The 20,513-nt window shown below is 47.5% G+C and overlaps 1 protein-coding gene across 3 annotated transcripts in view; it reads right to left on the reverse strand.

Annotated features, from left to right (window-relative positions):
• The window catches only part of FGFR3 (fibroblast growth factor receptor 3), a 54,533-nt gene extending 41,956 nt beyond the window's left edge, over positions 1 to 12,577 (reverse strand). For all 3 annotated transcript variants that reach the window (XM_033060400.1, XM_033060399.1, XM_033060398.1), the window contains exon 1: positions 12,382 to 12,577. In XM_033060400.1, coding sequence (XP_032916291.1) covers positions 12,382 to 12,562 — 181 coding nt within the window. In that variant the 5' untranslated portion in view covers positions 12,563 to 12,577. The remainder of the gene's footprint in view (positions 1 to 12,381) is intronic.
• Positions 12,578 to 20,513: the final 7,936 nt, after the last annotated feature.

Below are 20,513 nucleotides of genomic sequence, written 5' to 3' on the forward strand. Positions count from 1 at the left end.
CATTAAACAAAATTTATTGATTGCATTTTCCCACCCACTAAAACTTTAATAAGCATTAAACCTGAAACTCCTGGCCCCGTTTCCTCCCTCTACCCTCTCTCTCCATAAAAAGGGTCAGGCTCCTCTGTATGGAGATTAGGACTTAATGTTTGGTATTTGTTTATGAGCCTATCAATTGCCTTTATTTCAGGGGGGGCAAAAGCACATCTTAAAAAAACCCACCCTCTTGTACAGGGATTAAGAGAGGGCAAAGGTTTAGGGTAGTTTGGGTGGGTTTCTTCCCAACTGATTGCGGGTTTTAGATATATGAAGGATCATGTTCACGTGAATGAAAATAAGAAAATATTCCCCTTTTTGTAAGTTTCTCTTGATCAACACAAAATGCTGTTTCTCAAAGACCTCTATTTCTTAGTAATAAGATGCAGAACTTCAAGTCTTCTCTGCTGGCTGTTTTCAGCTGTGTAAAAGGGAAAAACAATAATAATTTGGGGGCCGCTCTGTCTGCATACTTAGTAAAGAAAACAAAGGTCAAACATTTGAAATGCAAAGGTCAGTGATTAAGCCCAGAAATCCATATCTATGCATCAAAATGAATAGCCAGATTTTGAGAGTGCTTAAGTGATTTAAATGCAGAGCCTGACCTGGCTCAGCATCTTTCAAAACCAAGCTTACTATTTCAGAGTCTCAAGCGAGATTTAGGTGCCAGGTACCCCGTTGGAGAAATTTAACAGTAATCTCCTTTCAGGAAGTCTGATCCACTTTAATGCCACAAATGACAAATGAAGATTTTGTTATTTAGAAAACACCTCTAAAGCTGCAACACTTTGTCCTTGTGCTAAACTCAAGTCTTATCCTTCAGCATTATTAGAAAGAGTTGTGAGAGATGGTAGAGAAGTAATGTCAAAAATTCTTTTATTTCTCCTCTTTAAAGAAGGCTGCTAAAGGGATTAGACAGCTTTGAGTTCACTACTCTGTTAAATCAACCTTACAATATTTTTTCAGCTTGTTTGACTTGCTGTTTCTATATACATTTGTGTTTTCACCTTTTTGCATTCAAATCCCACGCTTAGTGTTTGTCCCGCGCTTCTCACAGGAAATTTAGTCAGTTCTTTATTTGTATTGAGTCTACAGGCTTATAGAAAACAGACTTGGAAAACAACCCCTGAAATAGCAGGACTCAGTGGCTTCCATGCATACAGCATACACGCAGGGCATGGCATACCATCCAACCTGAATGCAGAGGTTTATCATTTCCAGCAGCAGCACCAGGGCATCAGGTTCACCAGGAGGGACCTTTTAATGGTCTCCTGTAACCCTATCTATTACAGCAGGGTTTGGACTCCACTTTACAAATTAAGAGAGAGTTCAAGGAAGTCATGCGTGTCTCTGTTGCCACTGCCTTCAAGCAGTTTTAGTGCTCCCAAATAATCATCTACAACCTGCACCACGTTAGGATCCAGAAATTCCAGAAGCAGGGCAGACACCTCTATGCAAAGATATTTTAAGGATATTTTCCTTCCTGCTGTAAGGAAATGCAGACCCTCTGCAGAGAGCTATTTCCACCTTCCTGCAAGAGGACATGACTGGTCCTACCTGCATGAACCAGGAACCATCCACAGGCACTTTGGGATATATTCCCCATCCTTCTGACTCTGATTTTCCCAGCTTTTCCTTTCCTTTCTCCACCAGAAACACTAACAAATTCCTCTCTGTGCAAATGAGCCTCTAAGAATTAGATGGATGCTGTTGTGATGCCAAAGATGGTCAGAGTAGCAGGCAAGCCAGGGGAGAAAGAAAACAGCCACTTCTCTCTGCAGGTGGAAGATATAATGATAAAAACTGATCCCAGCAGCCACCAGGGGCTGGGTTTGTCTCAAAGTCAGGCACCAAAGCTAAGCTCCTGCCATGCTCCCTCGGGAGGATTGAACCACCACCCTGCACTACTCATGAAGACAAGAAGCTGAACAACTTGCCTGGATGTATAACCCATAAATGGAGCAAGAGCTGCACACAGCGTTCTGCCCCCTATGCTCCCTTTATAGAGGTGGGTGGCTAATCCAGGGTCATCTTTCCTTGCTGCCTGCCCTGAGACATCCCATGCCACCCCTCCAACTGCTCCTTCTCCTTCCAAAACAGCTGGGCTCAAGCACTGGGTGAAGTTATCCCTGCAAAAACTGCGCCTCTTGTCTGCGCTTCATTTGCTATGCACTGGGAGGAGGGGACAGAGAGGGAGAAAACCTCTACTTCAAACATTTACATGTGTTTTCAAAGCACCTGAGGAGGTTTCAGCCCTTTTTTGCCAGAACTACCACATTCCACCCACAAGACAACCTTGTTCAGAGCACACAGGTGACTCCTTACAGGAAGGATTTGTATTGCTTGGGGTCACCAGACCCAGGATCAGGCAGTGAGCCACCATCCAGACCACAGGGGTGGGTACAAACCTGCCCCTTTTTGTGCCTGCATTGAGAGACACGGGGCAAAGGAGAACCCCTGCTGTCCCCTCTGTGCTTCCCTCCCCTTCATGAAGACTTTTCCTATGCAGAAATCCACTGCTTCCTCAAATCCAAGATGCCAGCACACCTGCACTTAAAAATGAGGCAGAAATCTCATTCCTTCACTAAGTAATTCACAGGTTAGAACCCCAGCACAAGCCCATCAACACTTCCCAGGCATTATTTTCCTTTTTGACTGGGCAGATAGCAAAGCATTGCTGTAGTAGGAGGCTTCATGTTCAGGTTTCCTTTGCCTCCTAGTTCAATTAATGGCAATACTAACTGAACCACTGGGCAGAAGAAAATTGAGTGTGACCCTTTTGTCAAAACTCTGGGGGTTCCTATTTGCCTTCCAGCTCTCTGCCCTAACTGCAACGAGGGCAAGAGAAGGTGCTGCTGTCAAGATGCCTCTCTCTGAGATACTTTTCTTCAGCCTGGGGTATCTGTAACCCAGTACTCCGTATTTAAACTCCACTGTATTTATATTATATCCCAGGAGTGCAGGAGAGTGTTTTACCCAGTATCTTCAAGACTAATGCTAGTATCCCCCATTAGCCACTTACACCCTTCTTCCTAAGCTGGATGAGCCAGGAGCCTGGAAAGCCTGAATGATAGTTTTTATACTTGATTACAGATTTCAAGTGCCTGATACCAGGCCCCCACTCATTATATTTTGACACTGATGACTTTGGGCTGAGCTGGAACAAACGCTTTGCACTCACTCATCTCTCACTACATCCACCAGTGTTTAACTGGAAAGAAGGTGGGTGATGGATTTGTAGCAACTTTGGGCAGGGAAGCAGAGAGGACACCATCTGCTGTTCCTTATTTTCCCCTCACTCCCCACCCCACCCCTTCCTTTCTGTAATTCATCAACTCAGAAATCAGGAGGCCAAGTTTCCTTGCAGCCTCCTCCTGCAGATCACCCCTGCGAGGCAAAGGCTGGGGATGCAGCAGGGCACTGCAAGGTCCAAACGCTGCCTGTGGAGCTGGGAGCAGCATTTGGGCCACTCACTGGAGGCACTGGGCTCCCAGCCCTGCAGCTCAACCCAACCAGGGGCCTCCCAGGGCCCAACCCACCACGTGCTGGAAAAAAGAGACTTTAGGAATTTTCTTTGAAAAAAAAAAAAAACCTATGCTTTTCACAGAAAGCTGTCAATTCATGCATAACACACTGACTGTAAAAATGAGAAGTATTTTTAATTTTTCTCCCTCAGCTGCATTCAACTCTTTTTTTACACAGTTTTTACTGGAGGCTGGAACAGGGTGATATTTAAGGTCCCATCCAACCCAAACCATTCCACGATTCTATGATTCTAAATCCCAGCTAATTTATGTACCTCCATTACCAGATCCCCTCACTTCTGCATCAATCCCCAGCCTATTAACATAACTATTTAAACTGGACATGTTTTCTTAAACATTCTTCTTTCATAAACTGCCAAGTGACAGTTGTTTACTGTCAACAAGCCTGGGTACTCCAAGACAGGGAGAAATATGCCCTTGCAAAAGGCAGACATATCGGCTACCAAAGGAAGATTAAAATCTGGTGCTTTTCTCCCTGCTCAGAAATGCTTTATTGGTACAGATAGTCACGATACTGATCAGAAGAGATGGTACTATTCCTAATTCCAATCATTCTTTTAATTAAAGAAAGGCTCATTGAGGATTTATCTTCACTTGAACATGCTAATTGTCAGGGCACACTCAGAACTCCTTAACCTTCTCTCTGCAATTGGTTTCTCCTCTTCACTTTTAGCTGTGATACTCCCATCTCCCAAGGCACATCTTGGCTCATCTTACATAGATCCTGCTACTGGCTAGAAACAGAATGCTTTCCTGGGGGAATCTATAGAGAGAAGTTAAAAAATTCTTACACAAAAATGAAATCACCAGTTTGTTCAGGCCCTACAGTCTCCACACAAGCTGCTGAAGTATTTTGCTGGGAGGCAATTGCTCGTACTTGAGTCTCGCCCATGAAAGCGGGGTTATTAAAAAAAAAAAAAAAAAGAACAAATCTATGGGAAAACTTTCTTGTGCTCTGCCTGCTCCAGGAAGGCTCCTCCACAGGCTCCTGTGTGGTGCAGGGTCCCAGGCTCAGGCTCACCCTGCAGGGATTATTATTAACACTGTCCTGGCGCATTGCGCTGCCCGCAGCTCACGGCGCTGGGGCTGATGCCGGTGACACTGATAAAATGGCAGTGAGGATGGGGCAGAGGCGACAGTGGCCAGCAGGGCAGCTCAGCTCCACAGAGGACTCAGGACAGAGGCACAGGGGAGCTGGGTGCTGGCTGTCCCCGCTGCCCCTGGTGCTTGCGTTTGGGTTGTGACGCTGCCGCGGGCTCCCAGCTGGAGTCACAGAGAGCAAGATGGGAAGTGAAGGTCTGTGTTACAGCTGCTTAGAGAGGAATGGGAGGTCACTGAAAGCCAGTTCCAGGGATCTCCACCCCCAAACTGGGAGCCCTTTTACTCGCCAGAGTTTCCTCTGCTTGTTAAAATGTTTGGGTCATTAGAAAACTTCCCAAACAATCCCTGCTTATGCTAAATAGCTGCTCCCACCACGATCTGTGAAGGGCTTCAGTCTGCTCTCTTGGAAATCAATGGGGGCTTTTTTTGCCTAGGCTTCAATAGGCGCAAGATCAGGACCTCATTATTATTTTTACAGGACTACAAGAAACAGAGAATGGCAAAACCCCTAAAGAAAGCAATGACCCTCCGAACTGGGAGCCAAATTTGCAATGAAGGATCTTTACAAGCTCTGTCAAGCATCAAAATAAAATTAAAAATAACTCTTGGGATCTTTTCAGTTTTCTGACAGGGATAGCAGAAGGTTGAGAAAGGCTGGCCTCATCATTTGGATCCAGAGACATCTCCTGTAGCTCCTTTTTACTCCACAGAAAAGCCTTCACAGATGTGTATTTTACCTTCCCCAGGGGGAGCGAGCAAGAGGGGACGAGCTGTCAGTTCAGGGTGATGCCAGTTACCCTGCAGTGCCCCGTGGAACAGGAGCACCACCAGGGCTTCACATAACCTCCCCAGTAAATCCCCACTGCAGAGGCACCACCAGCAACACAGGGGATCAGATGGCTCCTGGGACACGGTCCTGCTACAAGGACCATGCCTGCATCCCACTTTCACAGAGCCAGGTGCTGCCTGCCTCTTGTGAGAGGGGCATCAGGGATGCTCTCACCCTCAGCACCCTCCCTGGAGCTCTCTGACAGTGAAGTCCTCCCTTCTTGCCTGTTACTGTACATCACTCCTCCCTCCTGGCATCATGAGAACCCACCCACACACCACATCGCCACAAGGTTTGGCCCCTAAGCAATACCCAGCTACTTTGCTGTCTCCCCTACACCCAACTCAAGCCAGGTCAACTCAAAAACGCTTAAAATCCATTACTTCTGGATACTAGTCCAATCTTTATAACCCAGGATTGGTCTCCAAAGCTTTACTGATTTAACTAAGTCAGCTGAAATAATTTAGTGAGATGCCTTGTGAACAGCACAAGGTAACTCAGTGAAATCAAAGTACAACTATAAAAGATTTCATTTTCCAGGGTAAAAGTTTGAAAAGCAGGTAAACTCACAAACACTTTCATCAGTTATGAAAAAGTTGGGAAGCCACATCTGGAGGTTTCTGGCATGCCACGGTGCACTATCATTGCCTTTTACTGTCTTCCCCTAAAAGCCTCATACTCAAGGAACTTAACTTTTGGCTTGGCTCCTTGGGTGAAAAGGAAATAAGGGGAAAAAAATTCCAAAGCAACACGCTGCCAAGTGTCAGTGTGACATTTGCAGGTAGTTCAGTAGGTCAGAGTACAGCCCTGGCTGCACTGGTGCAAACAGCAGTGCCGGGTCCTGGGGCTGTGACGTTCCCAGGGAAGAGCCCCGGCACACACAGCAGCCTGTGGAGCAGTGCCTGCTCCAGAGAGCCGTCCTGGGCTGCGTCCTTTCCTCACCCAAAAACTTGGAACCCTTCTCACCTGAGTTATTAACTCTTTTAACCCCTCACAACCTGCAGAAATGGCACAGCCCCAAAATCTCACAGATGCTAAACGTGTAAGCACATGGCAATTGTTTTGCATACAGTTCTGCGTGATAAAGAGATCTACTTGCAAGTTTTAATATAACCTTTTTATTTAACCAACTCATTATCTTGCCTTGCTCTCTGAATTTGAGAAAGCAAGGCCAGCACACCACCTCCACCTCTGCAATAAATACCACCCCTTTCTTAGATTAATACATCTGGAATTGAAGCAGTTACTGGAGAAATGTTTTCTTACTTGACTGTGCTGCTATTCTTCAAAAACAGGTTTGCTACATTGAGTAACCTGAGTGTCACTGCACAAAAAAAATAAAATTGATTTAACTACCCCCTGGTTAGTTCCTATCCACCTGAATGCAAAAGCCCTGATAGCCTATCAGAATAATAGGGCAGGTTTACATCTGATTACCTTTCACATTTTAACTAGTAAGTTTGCTAAAGGTTTTACTCAGCCCGTATCTCACCGTTCTTGTTTGCTTTTGATACTGAAGAAACTTCCTGGTCATTCAAGCCAAGGAGCAGATATTTTAGGGGTAAGCACACCAGGAATACAGCATTCACTGCAGGAATAAAAGCCCTTCTTCACACATACAGAGCTTTAAATCACATCTGTGGCACTTGGCGACCTGAGTTCTGAGCGTATAAGAAAGAGAACACTGGGGGAGTCAGCTTTACTTCAGAGAAAAAGGATTTTTTAGCAAGACCACCAGACAAACAGCCAAAAGAGGGGAAACTGCTAAACTGATAAGCTATGTAGGAGGTAAAAAAAAAAAAAAATCAGGGTGTAATAAGGTATTTTAAGGTGCTTTTGGTTTTATATGAACCTTCAGACATGGTTCTAGCCCAGCATTTGCAGAGAGGTGCTTTCAGATTTACTCCTCCTACACTCTGGGCTGCTTGCTGCCACATACCACGAGTAGCTGTGCTGAACCAGACTCCCATCTGCTGTAAAAAACCCAGTGTAAGGCAAACTTTTACCAGGCACCATCCTCTCTGGCATACAGTCTGGTACATGTAGAATCAAGTTTATCACTAATCGCTATTAAAAGAGATGAAATGGCAAACACTGAAACAGCTCCATCAAACCACTCTATTGAATGGCTTGGAGTCAGCAGGCAATTTCAAGGTTGGAGTGTTTTTTTAAGAGTCAGGAAAAAAGGAAGAAACAGGTATGCAGAGTCAGAAACTCCCAGGACACAAAAGTTATGAGCAGGCAGCCCACGAAGGACAAGACAGAAATCTATTCTAACAGGGAAACATAAGAAAAAATAGCCAGATATATTGTTTATCTGTGTATCAGGTTGAGCTGAGCTGGAAAAAAACTGGGGAGGGAATTTTGACTTTGTTTTCAGTATAAACAGAAAGTCATATATATTATCTTATTATAATTATTATATTTCAGTATAATCTGAATTCGTTATAAGCCTGATGGGTCTACCTTATACATAGTAAAAATTGCCAAAAGCTAAACCATAATGACAACACAGCCACTTCTCCATGAAACCTAATGGCAGGCTCCTGCACTGAATCCTACACACTTCAATGACCAGCCAGAAAAAGCCACCAGCAGGCCATGCCCTAACCTTAGCTAAAATTAAGGTGCAGAAAATGCCTTCAGTCACAGCTCTGCATGCCAACGAGAGATCACTGTCAGAAACACTTTGATCCAACACTTTTATAAACTGAAAATTTTATTAATTGCTCAGAAACCAAGCTGATTCCCTCCCTACCCTTTAGGATCCCTAAGTGAATAGTAGGTGTATACAGTAAGTATTCAGAAAGGACAGCTTTTTAAGCATTTAGGTGGATATCAAAGTTCACTGTTACTAACCATATTTTAAAAGGAAAAATTTTGTTTCTCAGCCTTATAGAGGCGAGGGGAACCCTCCTCCAGTTTTATGAAAAATTCCAGTTTTGTGTAACCAGCAGACTGGGTCCCACTGTATGGAAATGGTCTGGATAGAGTGGGAATGCTGGAAATCAACACTTCTTAGGTGTTCACCTCATTTCAAAACCCGTGTTCAGACAGGCTTCAGGACAGGTTCACCTTCCCAAAAGGTACTGAGGATTTTTTTGGAGGGAATTGTAAAAGCTAACATGCCAGTCAGAGTGGTTTACTTTAATTGCATGATTTAATTAGTAGATCAACACTTTGCTACACAATTTTCAGATCTACTTTCATCACGTTTCCTACTCAGCAGTTGCTAATAAAGTCTTAATTAAAAGAAAAATCCTCAGATTTAATTGGAGTGACCCTTGTCAGCACGTGTAGAAGACATCATGTTATACAGCTACTACTGAATGTATTGAGTCCATCTCTGCACTGGAACAGACTTTCTATTTCACTGTCTGCTAGGTAAGAAATAGATTTATTTTTTTTCAGAGCAGCAATGTTTCATCATCAGTTACCTGTGTCCTCTTATTTTATTGCATATAGTAAAACATGCTAGTCTCAATATTAAAGACTTAATTAGCTCTTTAGCTGCTGCTGCTCATGAAAACAAATGGATCAACTTTTAATCTCAAAACTGTCCCTCACAGCTGCCCACTGAATCTCAAACATTTCTGGTGCAGGGCACAAAGTAAGCAGCACCATCAACATACGAGAGACTCTCTGCAGAGAGTTTGAACACAGAAACCCCAAGGCCAGCTCCAGGAACAGCCAGTGCCATTTGGCACGGGTTTCAATACCCCTATAATTTCAGGATGAACTTTGAAACGCTCAGATACACAAAGCAGTGACACAGATCAGCGTATCCTACACCTTGGACCCCTCGCTGAGCTCATGCTGGAAGGCTGCAAGAGCCCAGTTGCCATCAGCTGCGTGAAAAACACCGCAGCCAGCACATCACCACTTCTTTCCACACAAAGTCACAGCAATTGGTACTTGCCCTCCCATGAAGCAAAATCCCAAAATGGTCCTTGTTCTGCTCTTCTGGCAAAAAAACTGCCTGTGTAGTATTAACCCTGGTGACAATTCCACTCCTTGCACAAGGAAACTTCGGTTCTTGCTCCTGGCAGACTGGGAGAGCTCTCGCTTCCCCTTCCCGCACAAACCTGATCAAACATTAGCAGCTCTCTATACAACTCCTTCAATGCCCTCAGCCAGCCTCAGCAGCTAACTAGTGCAACACAAATCCCAAAGAGCCCAGAAATTGCCTTTTCCACATACACCGTGTGCAGACACACACACACACAAGCCAGCTCCAGGAGACAGGATGGTTATCCGAATTTCTTAAAAGTTAAATGCTGCTGTTTCAGTTGGGCTGCTCTCTAAGAAAACAGCCAGCATTACTTGACATTCACAAATCGTACGAAGTAATATCTTTATCTGAATACTAATGCAAATTGGACGGGCTTTTTTATATTGATGTCTATTCTGTGGCTGCTGAATAGAGTGACCGCATGCTCAAGGCTGCAAAGGAGTTCACTGACCTCCCTAATCATCTCTGTCATAGCCCCTGAATGACATACACATTCAATCCTGCCTCGCCTCTCTTACTTTCATTCATAAAAAAAGAAAAAAAAAAAAAAGAGGGAGGGGGGAAATTTGACATTGTTCTTCCTGCAGCAGCCCCAAGAACGGGAGAGAAGAGAAACTCAGCCCAGATGAGGCCCCTGGTGTTTTTAGTTTAGCTTCTATTCAGCAACAGCCCCGCCATCTGCCTCCTTCCTGCCAACAGCCGAACACCTCCCTGCGGAGATGTTAAAACCTGCACCCCCTCCACCTCCGCTAATAGCCAGTATTCATATTAGCAAACATACACATACCTCGAGAATGCCTCCCTTCAATGTGTGTTTTATGTAGCTGAGTATAGGCACAAAGCAGTAGCTGTTATAGCCTTCACAGCCCCGTGTGGAGAATTAGATCACTGGGGAAAAATCCTTCCAAGCCCCTTTATGGAAAATAAGGCCTTAGACTGTAAATGCAAAGCCCAGCGAACAACAACCCTCAGTAATGAGCCAATACCCCATGGCCCATTTGACTAGGAGAAAGAATTTGCTTTTTCCCATTCAATTCAAAAAGACTGAAAAAGTAAAATGTGTTTTTACTTGGCTCTGAAGGTTTATATTCTTTACAGTTTCTTTTGCACAACCTTTTCCCCCCCAGGTCGGACAGGCAGCGGGTGCACCTCGCGGTCGCAGAGCGCTGGCTCTGGCACAGCTGGGGAAGCAGCAGTGGCTTCACGCTTCCCCACGCACGTGGAAGGTGTGGGACAGGCACTGGCTCTGAAAAGCTCTCTCTGCCCTCACAGTCCCCATCCACCGGAGCTTTCAACAGCTCCCAGTGATGGGGCAACTCTTACAGACATTGCTAGGTGTTGGGGTGGACGGGAGCCCTCCTGGCTCAGGGAGGAATCCCTGGGAGCAGAGCCACCTCTGACAGTGACACCTCTGACAGTGCCATCGCTGCTCTGGGGAAAGCTGACCCAAAGGTAAGAGCCTGTCTCGAGGATTTCCACGGGAGCTCCTGGAAATCCCAACCCATCACTCACTTCGCAGCCATCAGCAGAGGGATGTTTCCCTCCGTGTGACCTCCAATTCCAACAGCGTCCCAAAGCTTAAACTTGCAAAAGCATCTTGGAGCACGGGAAGGGTTTAGCACCGCTTTAACACATTATCAACCCCAGCTACGGACTGAGGTGAGAGTGGAAGCCCAGGGACCACCGAGGCAGCCACAGAGGTTGCTCCTGGCCCCCACGGGACCGACTGTGCCCGAAGTGACAGCACCAATATGCGCTGCAGGCTCAGCCAGAGGGAGCTGGGGACACTTCGCGTCTGTCACTCGCACCCTGCGGCCAGCACGGGCTGCCCCCTGCCTTCCGCACACCGACCTCATCTGCTCCGACCAAGTCCCCGCGATGTTGCCCCATAAATCATTTCTTTTGGCTGTGAAAAATGAGCCAAACGAGTTACACTAAGAATCTGGTGTTTTATTAGGACTTTCTTGAAAACAAACCCAACCCCCGGTGTGATTTATAGCTTTAACCAAAAGGGGTATGAAAGTAATGCCCCCCACCCCCAGGCTCCACGAAGTCCATTTATTCCCCTGTCACTTTTTTGGCAAACAGGCTTCAAACCCTTTCCTGAACAATGGAAACTTTCTGCCGGGTACATGCAAACCGGAGGACAGGGGGCTGCAAGGGGGCTCCCTTCCATTAAAGAGCTTTGAAAAATAAACAGGGACTCAGGTAGCAGCTGAGGCGGATCAGAGAGACACGATGTTTCAAACCCGCCGTATATTACTCGGAAAGAAGAAGGAAAAAAAGAAAAACTCAGCTTTTGTCCGACGCGTTAACTTTTTTCACTTGCAACTACAGTGCTGCCACTCCAGGGGAGATCATCACCGGCTCCCCGAAACGCAGCTCCCTCAGCACAGCCGCTTATTCAGCTGCAACCCGGCCTGTGCCTGCCCGGAGCTCAGGCAACTCCACTTCTGCTCCCAAGATGCAGATATAAATGACCTTTCCCTACTTTTCCCAGCCGAACACACGCAGTCAGAGCGTTTCCGATGTGCGCCGAAGATGCGCCGCTACACACGCGCGCAAGCATCTTCCCAGCTGTAACACGGGCTGCCCCGTGCACCGCCTTGCTGGGAGATCCCTGGCAGACAGGGATCCTCTCAAAAGCACTTTGTCCTTGCTGAGCGCCTCGGAGACTACCCCGAGCCACGGCGAGGTGGAGCCGCCCCGGCGCCGCGTTCGTAACTCCCGCCGCGGTCTCCATCCATCCGCCCCGCTCCGCTCGCCCAGAGACGGCGACTCCAGCGCCGAACCCGACTGGAGCCGTCCCCATCCCGGTCCTCCCCGAGCACGTGTGTGCGCGGCCGCGCAGCCCTTACCTGCCGGCTGCCCGCCGCTCCTCGCCGCCGCCGCCGCCTTGCCGCCGCCCCGCCTTGCCGCCGGCATCCCGCCGACGGCCGCCGCCAGGCACAGGCACCAGACGGAGCCCCAGGCCGCCCGCATGCCTCCGGAGCGGCGCCGGGGCAGCGCGGCCGCCGCCGCACCGCCCGCCTCAGACATCCCCCGGCCGCCGCATGCCGCTCACCGCTCCGCTCCGCCGCGCTGCCGGGACAGGGAGAGAGCGCTCAGCGCGGGCAGGAGGGCGAGAAACACCCCGCCCCCGGTGCCCGCACGGAGGAGGAAACAGGAAAAATAACAGTAAAAAAAGGCGGAAAAAAAGTGGTGGGAGCAGTAAAAAAAAAAGTGCAGGGTGCCGCGCGAAGCCGTGCGCCGAGCGGCGGCGGGGCGCCTACCTGCGCAAGCCCCGCGGCCGGCCGCGCACCGCACATCGAGGGACGGAGCGAGGAGGGAGCGAACGCCCGCAGGAGCCGCCGCTGCCGCCCGCCCGCCGCCGCGGCGCTCCTGCGTCTGCTCAGCGCGCAGCGGGCGCGGAGCGGGGCGGCCGCGATGTCCCCGCCCGCCGGGCCGGACCGCCCGCCCCGCCCCGCCCCGCCCCGCCGCCGCGGGGGGCCGCGCCCGCCCCGCTCCGATCCACCCGCCCCGCTCCGATCCGATCCACCCGCCCCGCTCCGCTCACTCCCGGCCCCGCGCGGGGCTGTGTCCGCCGAGCCCTCGGGAGGGAGCGGCACCCGCTGCCCGCAGACGGGAGATTGGAGTTGGCGCGGCGCTCCCAGGGTGGATCCCGAGTGGCACCGCGCGTCACCCGCGTGTCCCTTCTCCTGGCCCTGGAACAGCGCGTTTTGTGGAGAGAGGCGGCGGGAAGGGGGATCCGTGGGTTGGGGACAGCTCTGTGCGTGCAGCACTTCTGCTCAGCCTGGCACTTGAGCGGCAAATGGCCCATGCACCCATTTCCCCTGCATGGCTGCCACTCTGTACCCGAAGTGGAGCCGCCCGCTTCGAGCGCTCCCCCACACCCATAATCGCTGTGGTACATTGATGGCAATAATCACACATTCCACGCCACTCTGCGTGTTCTTCTCCGCCAACTGGACTAGCTGCTTTAATAAAATCTGACTAAACGGATCTAGTCACATTTACAGTTACCAGAGCAATGATCTAGTCACTGTCACAGTTATGGTTCGGGGTGTTGTGGCCGTCTCAGAGACCCCCGACACGGCCGGGTGGCTGAAGTGACATGCACCGCTTACTGCTGACAGCGAGCTGAGCTGCCTCATACAGAGAGGTCACAGCTCTGCTTTAATCCCACTTGACACAGCAGCTCATTCGCTGAAAATAGACGCAAATACTATCAGACCTGAAAATGCTCTGCAGAAGGGGCCAAAAAATCCCGACCTGGTGAGAGTCAAGGGGAGTTTTTTGGGTCAGAGGAAAGCCGGGCGTGCGGAGGTTTGGCGAACAGCGGGGATCGCTCCTGGCGCCGAGCAGGGCTCGGAGCTCGCACTGCTGTCGCTGCAACCGGGATCTGTCTTGACACCTTTATCAGGCACAGAGACTCTGACATCTCAATACTGGGGCATTGTGTGGGGAAGCATTGAGACGGAGCTGCGGCGAGGAAATCCTACATGTCAGCGGAGACCCTCGCCGGTGACACCGTCGTTTTCAAATGAAAACAATGGAGGGAAAAGCAGACGTATAAATAAAATGTGCTTGTTTCACCGTCACAGAAAAGGCTTGGCAGCATGTCAAGCTGCACGATGTTTGCTCTCATAACTGCTGTGCTGGAGGTGCCAGAAAATCACTAAAAATTAAAACAACAGCAGCGTGTATATAACGCTGCAGAAGGAATTGTTGGCGTCATTATTTTGAAGACAAAATTGCAAAAGCAGAGCCAAATTCTGCTCTCAAGTAAAGCCACCAGGATAAGATTGTAATTATTCCTATTGCTACTAAATGTTAGTATTGTTACTATTACTCTCCCAATTTTCCAAGAGGAGAGCAGCAGAGGAGGACCAGGAGCTTTCCTAAGTCCGCAGATGAAATAAAAACGTCCGTGAGAATTCAGAGTGGCTTTTCACACTGTGGCTGAGTTTTAAAAGTGCCACAGTGATTGTTCCTTTCTGTCAGGTGAGGGCAAACACTCTCCTGGAGTAACAGGATGGAAACAGCAGACCTGAACCCGGAGAGTTTTAAGGTTGCTGGGAGATGAAAAGGTCTGCACCGTGGATCAAGTTAGCTCAGCCCTTTAATGGTTTTGAACTGGTTTTCATTTGGAAAAAAAACAAGAGCTTATAACATTTGGAAGCCCTTTACAACAGGAAATCAAATGGGTATTGAGATAGTCCTGTATGAAGGACTTCAAGGTTTGCAGTTTTCCCTACAGCGGGATATTTTTAGGTTTCCCATTTATTAACCATGCAGAGCACTCATGTGGTGTTGGGGAGCAGAGACCCGATTAAGTACAGATTTTCTGATGCTGCTTTGTCACTGTGGTGGCCACCGTAAGAGAGCCCAGGATGTAGTGCTGTGCAGCAAAAACTGCAGCTCTGGACTGTGTCTCAGCCACTTTCCTACTATTAAAAAAAAAAAAAAAATCCATGTACATAGGCTAGTAAAGCCTGCACAACACAGTTGCATTTATTTCAGCACTGTTATGCCATAAGCCATATATTAGCCCCAAAGTTTTTCTTCCCCCTCAGGCTAGGAGCATGTACCCCCCTCCATGCAGGGATACTCTGTCTCTCTGCCAACATGTTTGTTCTCCTTTTATCCTTTATAAGAATTCCCTTCCCAGAACTTTATATTTGTTTATCCCCTCAATATCCAAAGCTGTCTGTGATGAAAATCAACCCCCTCTCAGCAGCTCAGGGATGGTGAGTGGTTGCCCTTTTCTGAGTGAGTGGCTCCAAGCCTGTCACTGTCCCGCACCTCCATCTGCCAGACCCCACTGGGGGCTCAGCCACTGAGACTGGCTGCCCTGGGACAGGTTTTGGGGAGCCTTGCAGGCTCTGGGGGCATTTGCATGGCTAAACCTCCTCCTTCCCTTCGTGCCTCTCCAAAGCCCTACCTTAGAGGGAGGCTGCTGATCTCTCTCTATGAAAGTGCAACCTGTTGATAGTCTCAAATTAAGTTAAATGAAGGCTGCTGTCAAAAAAACTGAAGGAAAATTGGCTCCAGGTGTGAATGCTTCAAGCAGCCCCTTCTGCCTCTCTGTCCAGGAGATGGGGACTGGACAGGCTGTCAGATGCTTGTCCCAAAGCCCTTGGGACTGAGGATCTGGAGAGGCATGGAGGGAAAAGGGCTTTATTCATGCCGATGTCACCCGCAGTGACATTGCTGTCAGAAGGTGTGCAATCACTTCCCTTCCCCTGCAATCCCCCTCGTGCACTGTGCAAAGCTCTCCCCTGCACATCTGAGCTGTCAGATGTAGCATGGCAGGCAGAAGGCTCAGGACCAGTGCTGGGCTCAACAGTGATCTTGCAAAAATTACACTGAGGACTGGTGCCCCCATACATCCGATTCAATTCCTGAATCAATACTGAGTTGGAGCAGAGAGTGAAGTAGGTGGAACTTCAAATTTTAATATGCTGGCAAGTTTGATCAGAGACTCAGTCACATGAGCTGCTGAATCATATCAGGTTATGTACACACAATAAATATTGCCAAATATTTCTTATCAAAACTGGGTCTTGTTAGCTGACTTGTGAGCCAGACTGAATGTTGTGGCCTCACAATGCTGTGACAGGCTGTTCCTTCAGCCCAACCAAATGCTACAAGCTCACATGAAATAATGGAAATACTGGTTCAGAGATCAGTGTCAGCGTGCATGAGTAGAAGCCCAAGCTGTTCACCCTTAGCATTCAAGGGTTAAACAGCATCAGTGGATGTCAGCACTGGGGTACATTTTCCAGAGCTCATGTCACTACCCATTTATATCAATAAGGTGCATTGGAATGGCTAAACCGCTTTTTATTAGCTAGCCAGCCCTTAGAACTGCAATTCCAGGCTGGTTTATTGAATTTCAAGCTCAAAAGTCATTGTTGCTAAGATTAGGGATCCAAATGATTGTCAGGGTAAACACTGAGCAGTCAAGCACCTTGTGAAGGATCTCTCTGTGCCTGCACCCTCTGTGAGCTGGTTGCAACACAATCTTATCCTGTTGGATTTGTTTCCCACTGAACAGCATGGAAAAGACAAGGAATAGAGGGCTCTGCAAGGAGTGAGCGAGTTGTTTTATTTGAAGTGAAATAAGAGGGAACAAGTGAGCTGGAGAGGCACATTGGATCTCTTCTGCAAGAGCTGTGTATGGGGAGGTGCTGGCAGAGCTAAAATAATTTATCAGCCTGGAAAGCAAAGCAGGCAATTGGAGAAAGTGGGAAGGGAAAAAAATATCAACAAATAAAAAACTGGAGCAAGCCTGTGTAGGGTGTGAGAAGCAAGGATTTAAAATCAGACCTTGAAATAATGCTGACTCAGCACAGCAGCTGTGTGTGTGTGCAGCCAGGGCACTGCACCAGGGTCACAGGTGGCTCTCAGAGGTGTCACTGGCCACCTGCACGGGCTGGGTGTTGCCTGTCCTTGGAGTAAACCTGGGTAACATGCTGGAGCCTGGAGGGGACAAGACAGAGATCACTGCTGCCTTGCCAGACCTCTTAATGCCATGGTCACATAGGATATTTCAGGCCAATGTGTGTGCAGCAGGGTTGCACTTGTGGGTGCAGCAAGGCACCTCACTTTGAGGGGCATTTGAAATGAAGCCACAGCCTGTTTAATCCCTTAGCAGCCTGTGCAGACTGGTGCCTGTAAGGAGAAATCACACACTGCCAAAATGAGCTTCTGGGAGTCCAACAGCTGCCCTTGAAGTCCTCTCTCCTGGATGTGGCCAGAGACCACCAAAGGCACCAGCTGTCTGCTGCTGCCCATCCACCCTGGCTGCTCACCTGCAGCAGGGGTTACAAAAACTTCTCTTTTCTGCAGCCTTGCAGAGCTCACAAACATTGCACTCTTCCCCAGTCCTGGCCCCACTGTACTGCCTGGTGTCTCTCCTTTCTCCAGGGGTTTTCCCCTGTTCTGCCCCACTCCAAGGGAGGGAAAGGGACGAGTAGTGAGTGGCATGGGGATTTTCAGAACAAGCAGCCACATCCTAGAAGAAATACAAGTTCAGGTCTTCCATCTGTTAGGGATGGCAGAATTATGGTCAATATTAGTCATTATTGCTGTGACTTTTAGGTAAGCTCTTTCTCAGTAATTGACTTACCTGAAAGGAAGCTTGAATATGATATATAATACAGTCATGCTCAATTCTGCTTTAATACAGACTGTATGCTCCCTCAAGCCAGTGCTGACACAGTGCTGGGTCTGACACCAGCCCCTCCACATCTAGATTTGTGTGGCTGTCTTCTTGCAATTCCCATGGTAGTTTTATTTTTCCAAAGGGCACGGTGTAAGCTCTGCTCTGTGTGTATTCTGCTGCAGAGATAGGGTGGGTGGATCAGACATGTGTGTATTACAGAATTGGGTGACTCTGCAGCTTTTACTGGCCTTTGAAATAAGAAACAACAGATATATGTATTCCAGATTCAATGTGCATGTCCAGCAGCTCTGCATAGGAAAAACAATTGAGGGTCTTTACAAACAGAGATAATCCTACAGGGGATTTTTAAGTGTTATTATTCCTGTGGTACACTCAGTTATTCCAAAGCCCAGGAAGGCAAAATGCCTTCCCAAATATCAACTCCTGGTCTGCAGCTTGGCTTGTGGGACCATGTCCAACTGTGTCACCATAAAGTGATAACTACCTCAGGGATCTTGTGCTTTTGCAGGAATGTGATCCCCCTCATGCAGCATGCTGCATGTCCACATCAAACACGATGAAGAATGCAACCTGTGGTCGGGGAGGTTTGGCCTCCATCAGCCTCAAAAGGCCTCTGAGTAGTAATTGTGGCATAAATCATTTCATTCACCATTAAGGGAAAAGCATTTGTGGTGTGGCAAGCAGCAGTTGCATAAGAAATTGGATAGGAGGCAGGTAGGCATTGTCTTTAAGACATTTCATGGAGCCAATGCTTTTAATCAACAAGGGAAATGTTTGAATGTTAATAGAGCTAACAATGAAACCAGAGTCGTGTTTTGACAAGTATTTCCAAACATTCCAGGGACACTGCGATGCTGCAGCAGCCTCTTTCCTAGGGAGGGAATTGATTGCTTGAGTTGCAGTGCAGTTTCAAACAGTTTTAATATTCAAACAGCCTTTCCAGAGGAGTTGGGATGCTGCCATGGGCAGGGGCAGGTGGTGTCCCAGTGGTACTGAGGGAGATGGGCAAATTAATGTTTTTAATAAATGAGAGCACTTTCTTCCTATGCTGGACAAATAGCCTGTAGGCTTAGAAGTGAACTCAATGCTGGGAGCTTTTCCTGTGATAGAAATTATTTTTCTTATTATCCTTTTATATGAAAAAAATTGCTCATGATACATTTTGCAAGAACATGGTGATGGCTCTGTCCTCTATTGCACTTTGCCCCAATTATTTTGCATATGCTTTCAACACATCTGTTCTGAAAGGAAACCTTGACTCATTTAAAATGTGACCAGAAAATTGCTGGGGCACAAGTGTACCAGGCCTGAAAGGCCTGCATGGATTTGCCATGCTTTTCACAGCTAATTTTGCTTTAGGTCAATGGATCAGATGAATCATTAATAAACATTTGGAAACCCTGGGTGCCAGGTACCGCTGATCCTGAGCACCTTGTAAAAGATTCACCGACAGGTCAAAGGTTTTTATTTGTGGAGAAGACCCAAGGCTTACCCCAGATTTGCCATTAACTGTGACTCTAGAAACTCCCTACCCTATCTGAGCATCTCCTCTCTCTGTGACACTTTGTTGCCCATGCAGGCTGAAAAACTCAAATGATTTCAAGTGAAGTTAGCAAGCACCTGAATTAGGAACGTGATGGATCTGAGCTATGGTCGATAAGAACAATGTGCCTCCAAAACCTGACTCTTTGAACTTACATTTCTTCTGGGTGGAAGTGCCACAGGTGGGTCCAAGGCAGGAGTCCCATGGTCCCTTAAGGCTTCACATCTCCAAACTAGAGCCTTGCTGGAGGTCAGGATTTGTGACCTTCATTTCATACAGCACCATTTCTCATTTGTGCACCATCATTAAATTCAAAGATCACAATTTCATTGCAAACCCCACTCAAATATGTTTTCAGCAATAGAGGAAGGTAAATAGATCCTTCTGAAAGCATTTTCACAGCATAACTCCAGCCTTCCTTTACAAAAACCCCCAAACAACCAGAGTAGCCAGTGGTTTTCAGTCAGTGGTTTCAACCTTTTTCATTTGCAGACATTCACATTTTTTTGCCGGCAGAGCTTCAGCCCCTCATACAGTTAAATTGAAGCCCACTGACAATATGCTTATTTTTCTTGAGAAGTTTTGTAGACCATTCAGAAGTCAGTGCACCCCAAAGACCTAGCAACTGCAGTGAAACAGATTGAAAACTGCTATCTGCTTATTCTTCTGTAACTAAATGGGATGGGTTTTGCCATGTATTCATGTGAACTGTCTGCTTCAGCCTCTATAGTGTCTGAGATCTGTGGGCTTTCTAGTTAGGTGGGACAGACATTTTCTCCGAGGCTGAGGGCAAATATTAGTTAGATATTTTCAATTATTTAGTGACATCCTTATGTGGAGTGGAACAACAGCTGTAACTGGAAATATTAATGGACAAAATCAAGATACTCCTCTTAATCACCAGTTTCTGAACATGTGGCAATGAGGGGAAAAAAGACTTTAAACTAATCAGAATAATAGCAATAATTACCAAAATGCTTAATGTACTTTACCCAGAAATTGTTTCTTATTTGTTCATGGTGGGCTCATGGGAGGCAGCAGCAAACAGCACCGACCCTAGGAATCCCTGTAGCCTAATGCTGGAGATAAACCCTTATTTTCTGTGTGGAAAATGCACAAAGGCAGGCACTTTGGAAGCAATGACAAGGAGGTGGTTGCAGCATCCACTCTGTCTCATACAAGCCATTTGATTGTGACAGCAAATTCATGTCCTTCTCCAAATTTTAGGCATAGTATTAATCATTTGCCATGGTAAG

The sequence above is a fragment of the Catharus ustulatus genome, chromosome 5, assembly GCF_009819885.2.
Source record: "Catharus ustulatus isolate bCatUst1 chromosome 5, bCatUst1.pri.v2, whole genome shotgun sequence".
Classification (NCBI taxonomy): Eukaryota; Metazoa; Chordata; class Aves; order Passeriformes; family Turdidae; genus Catharus; species Catharus ustulatus.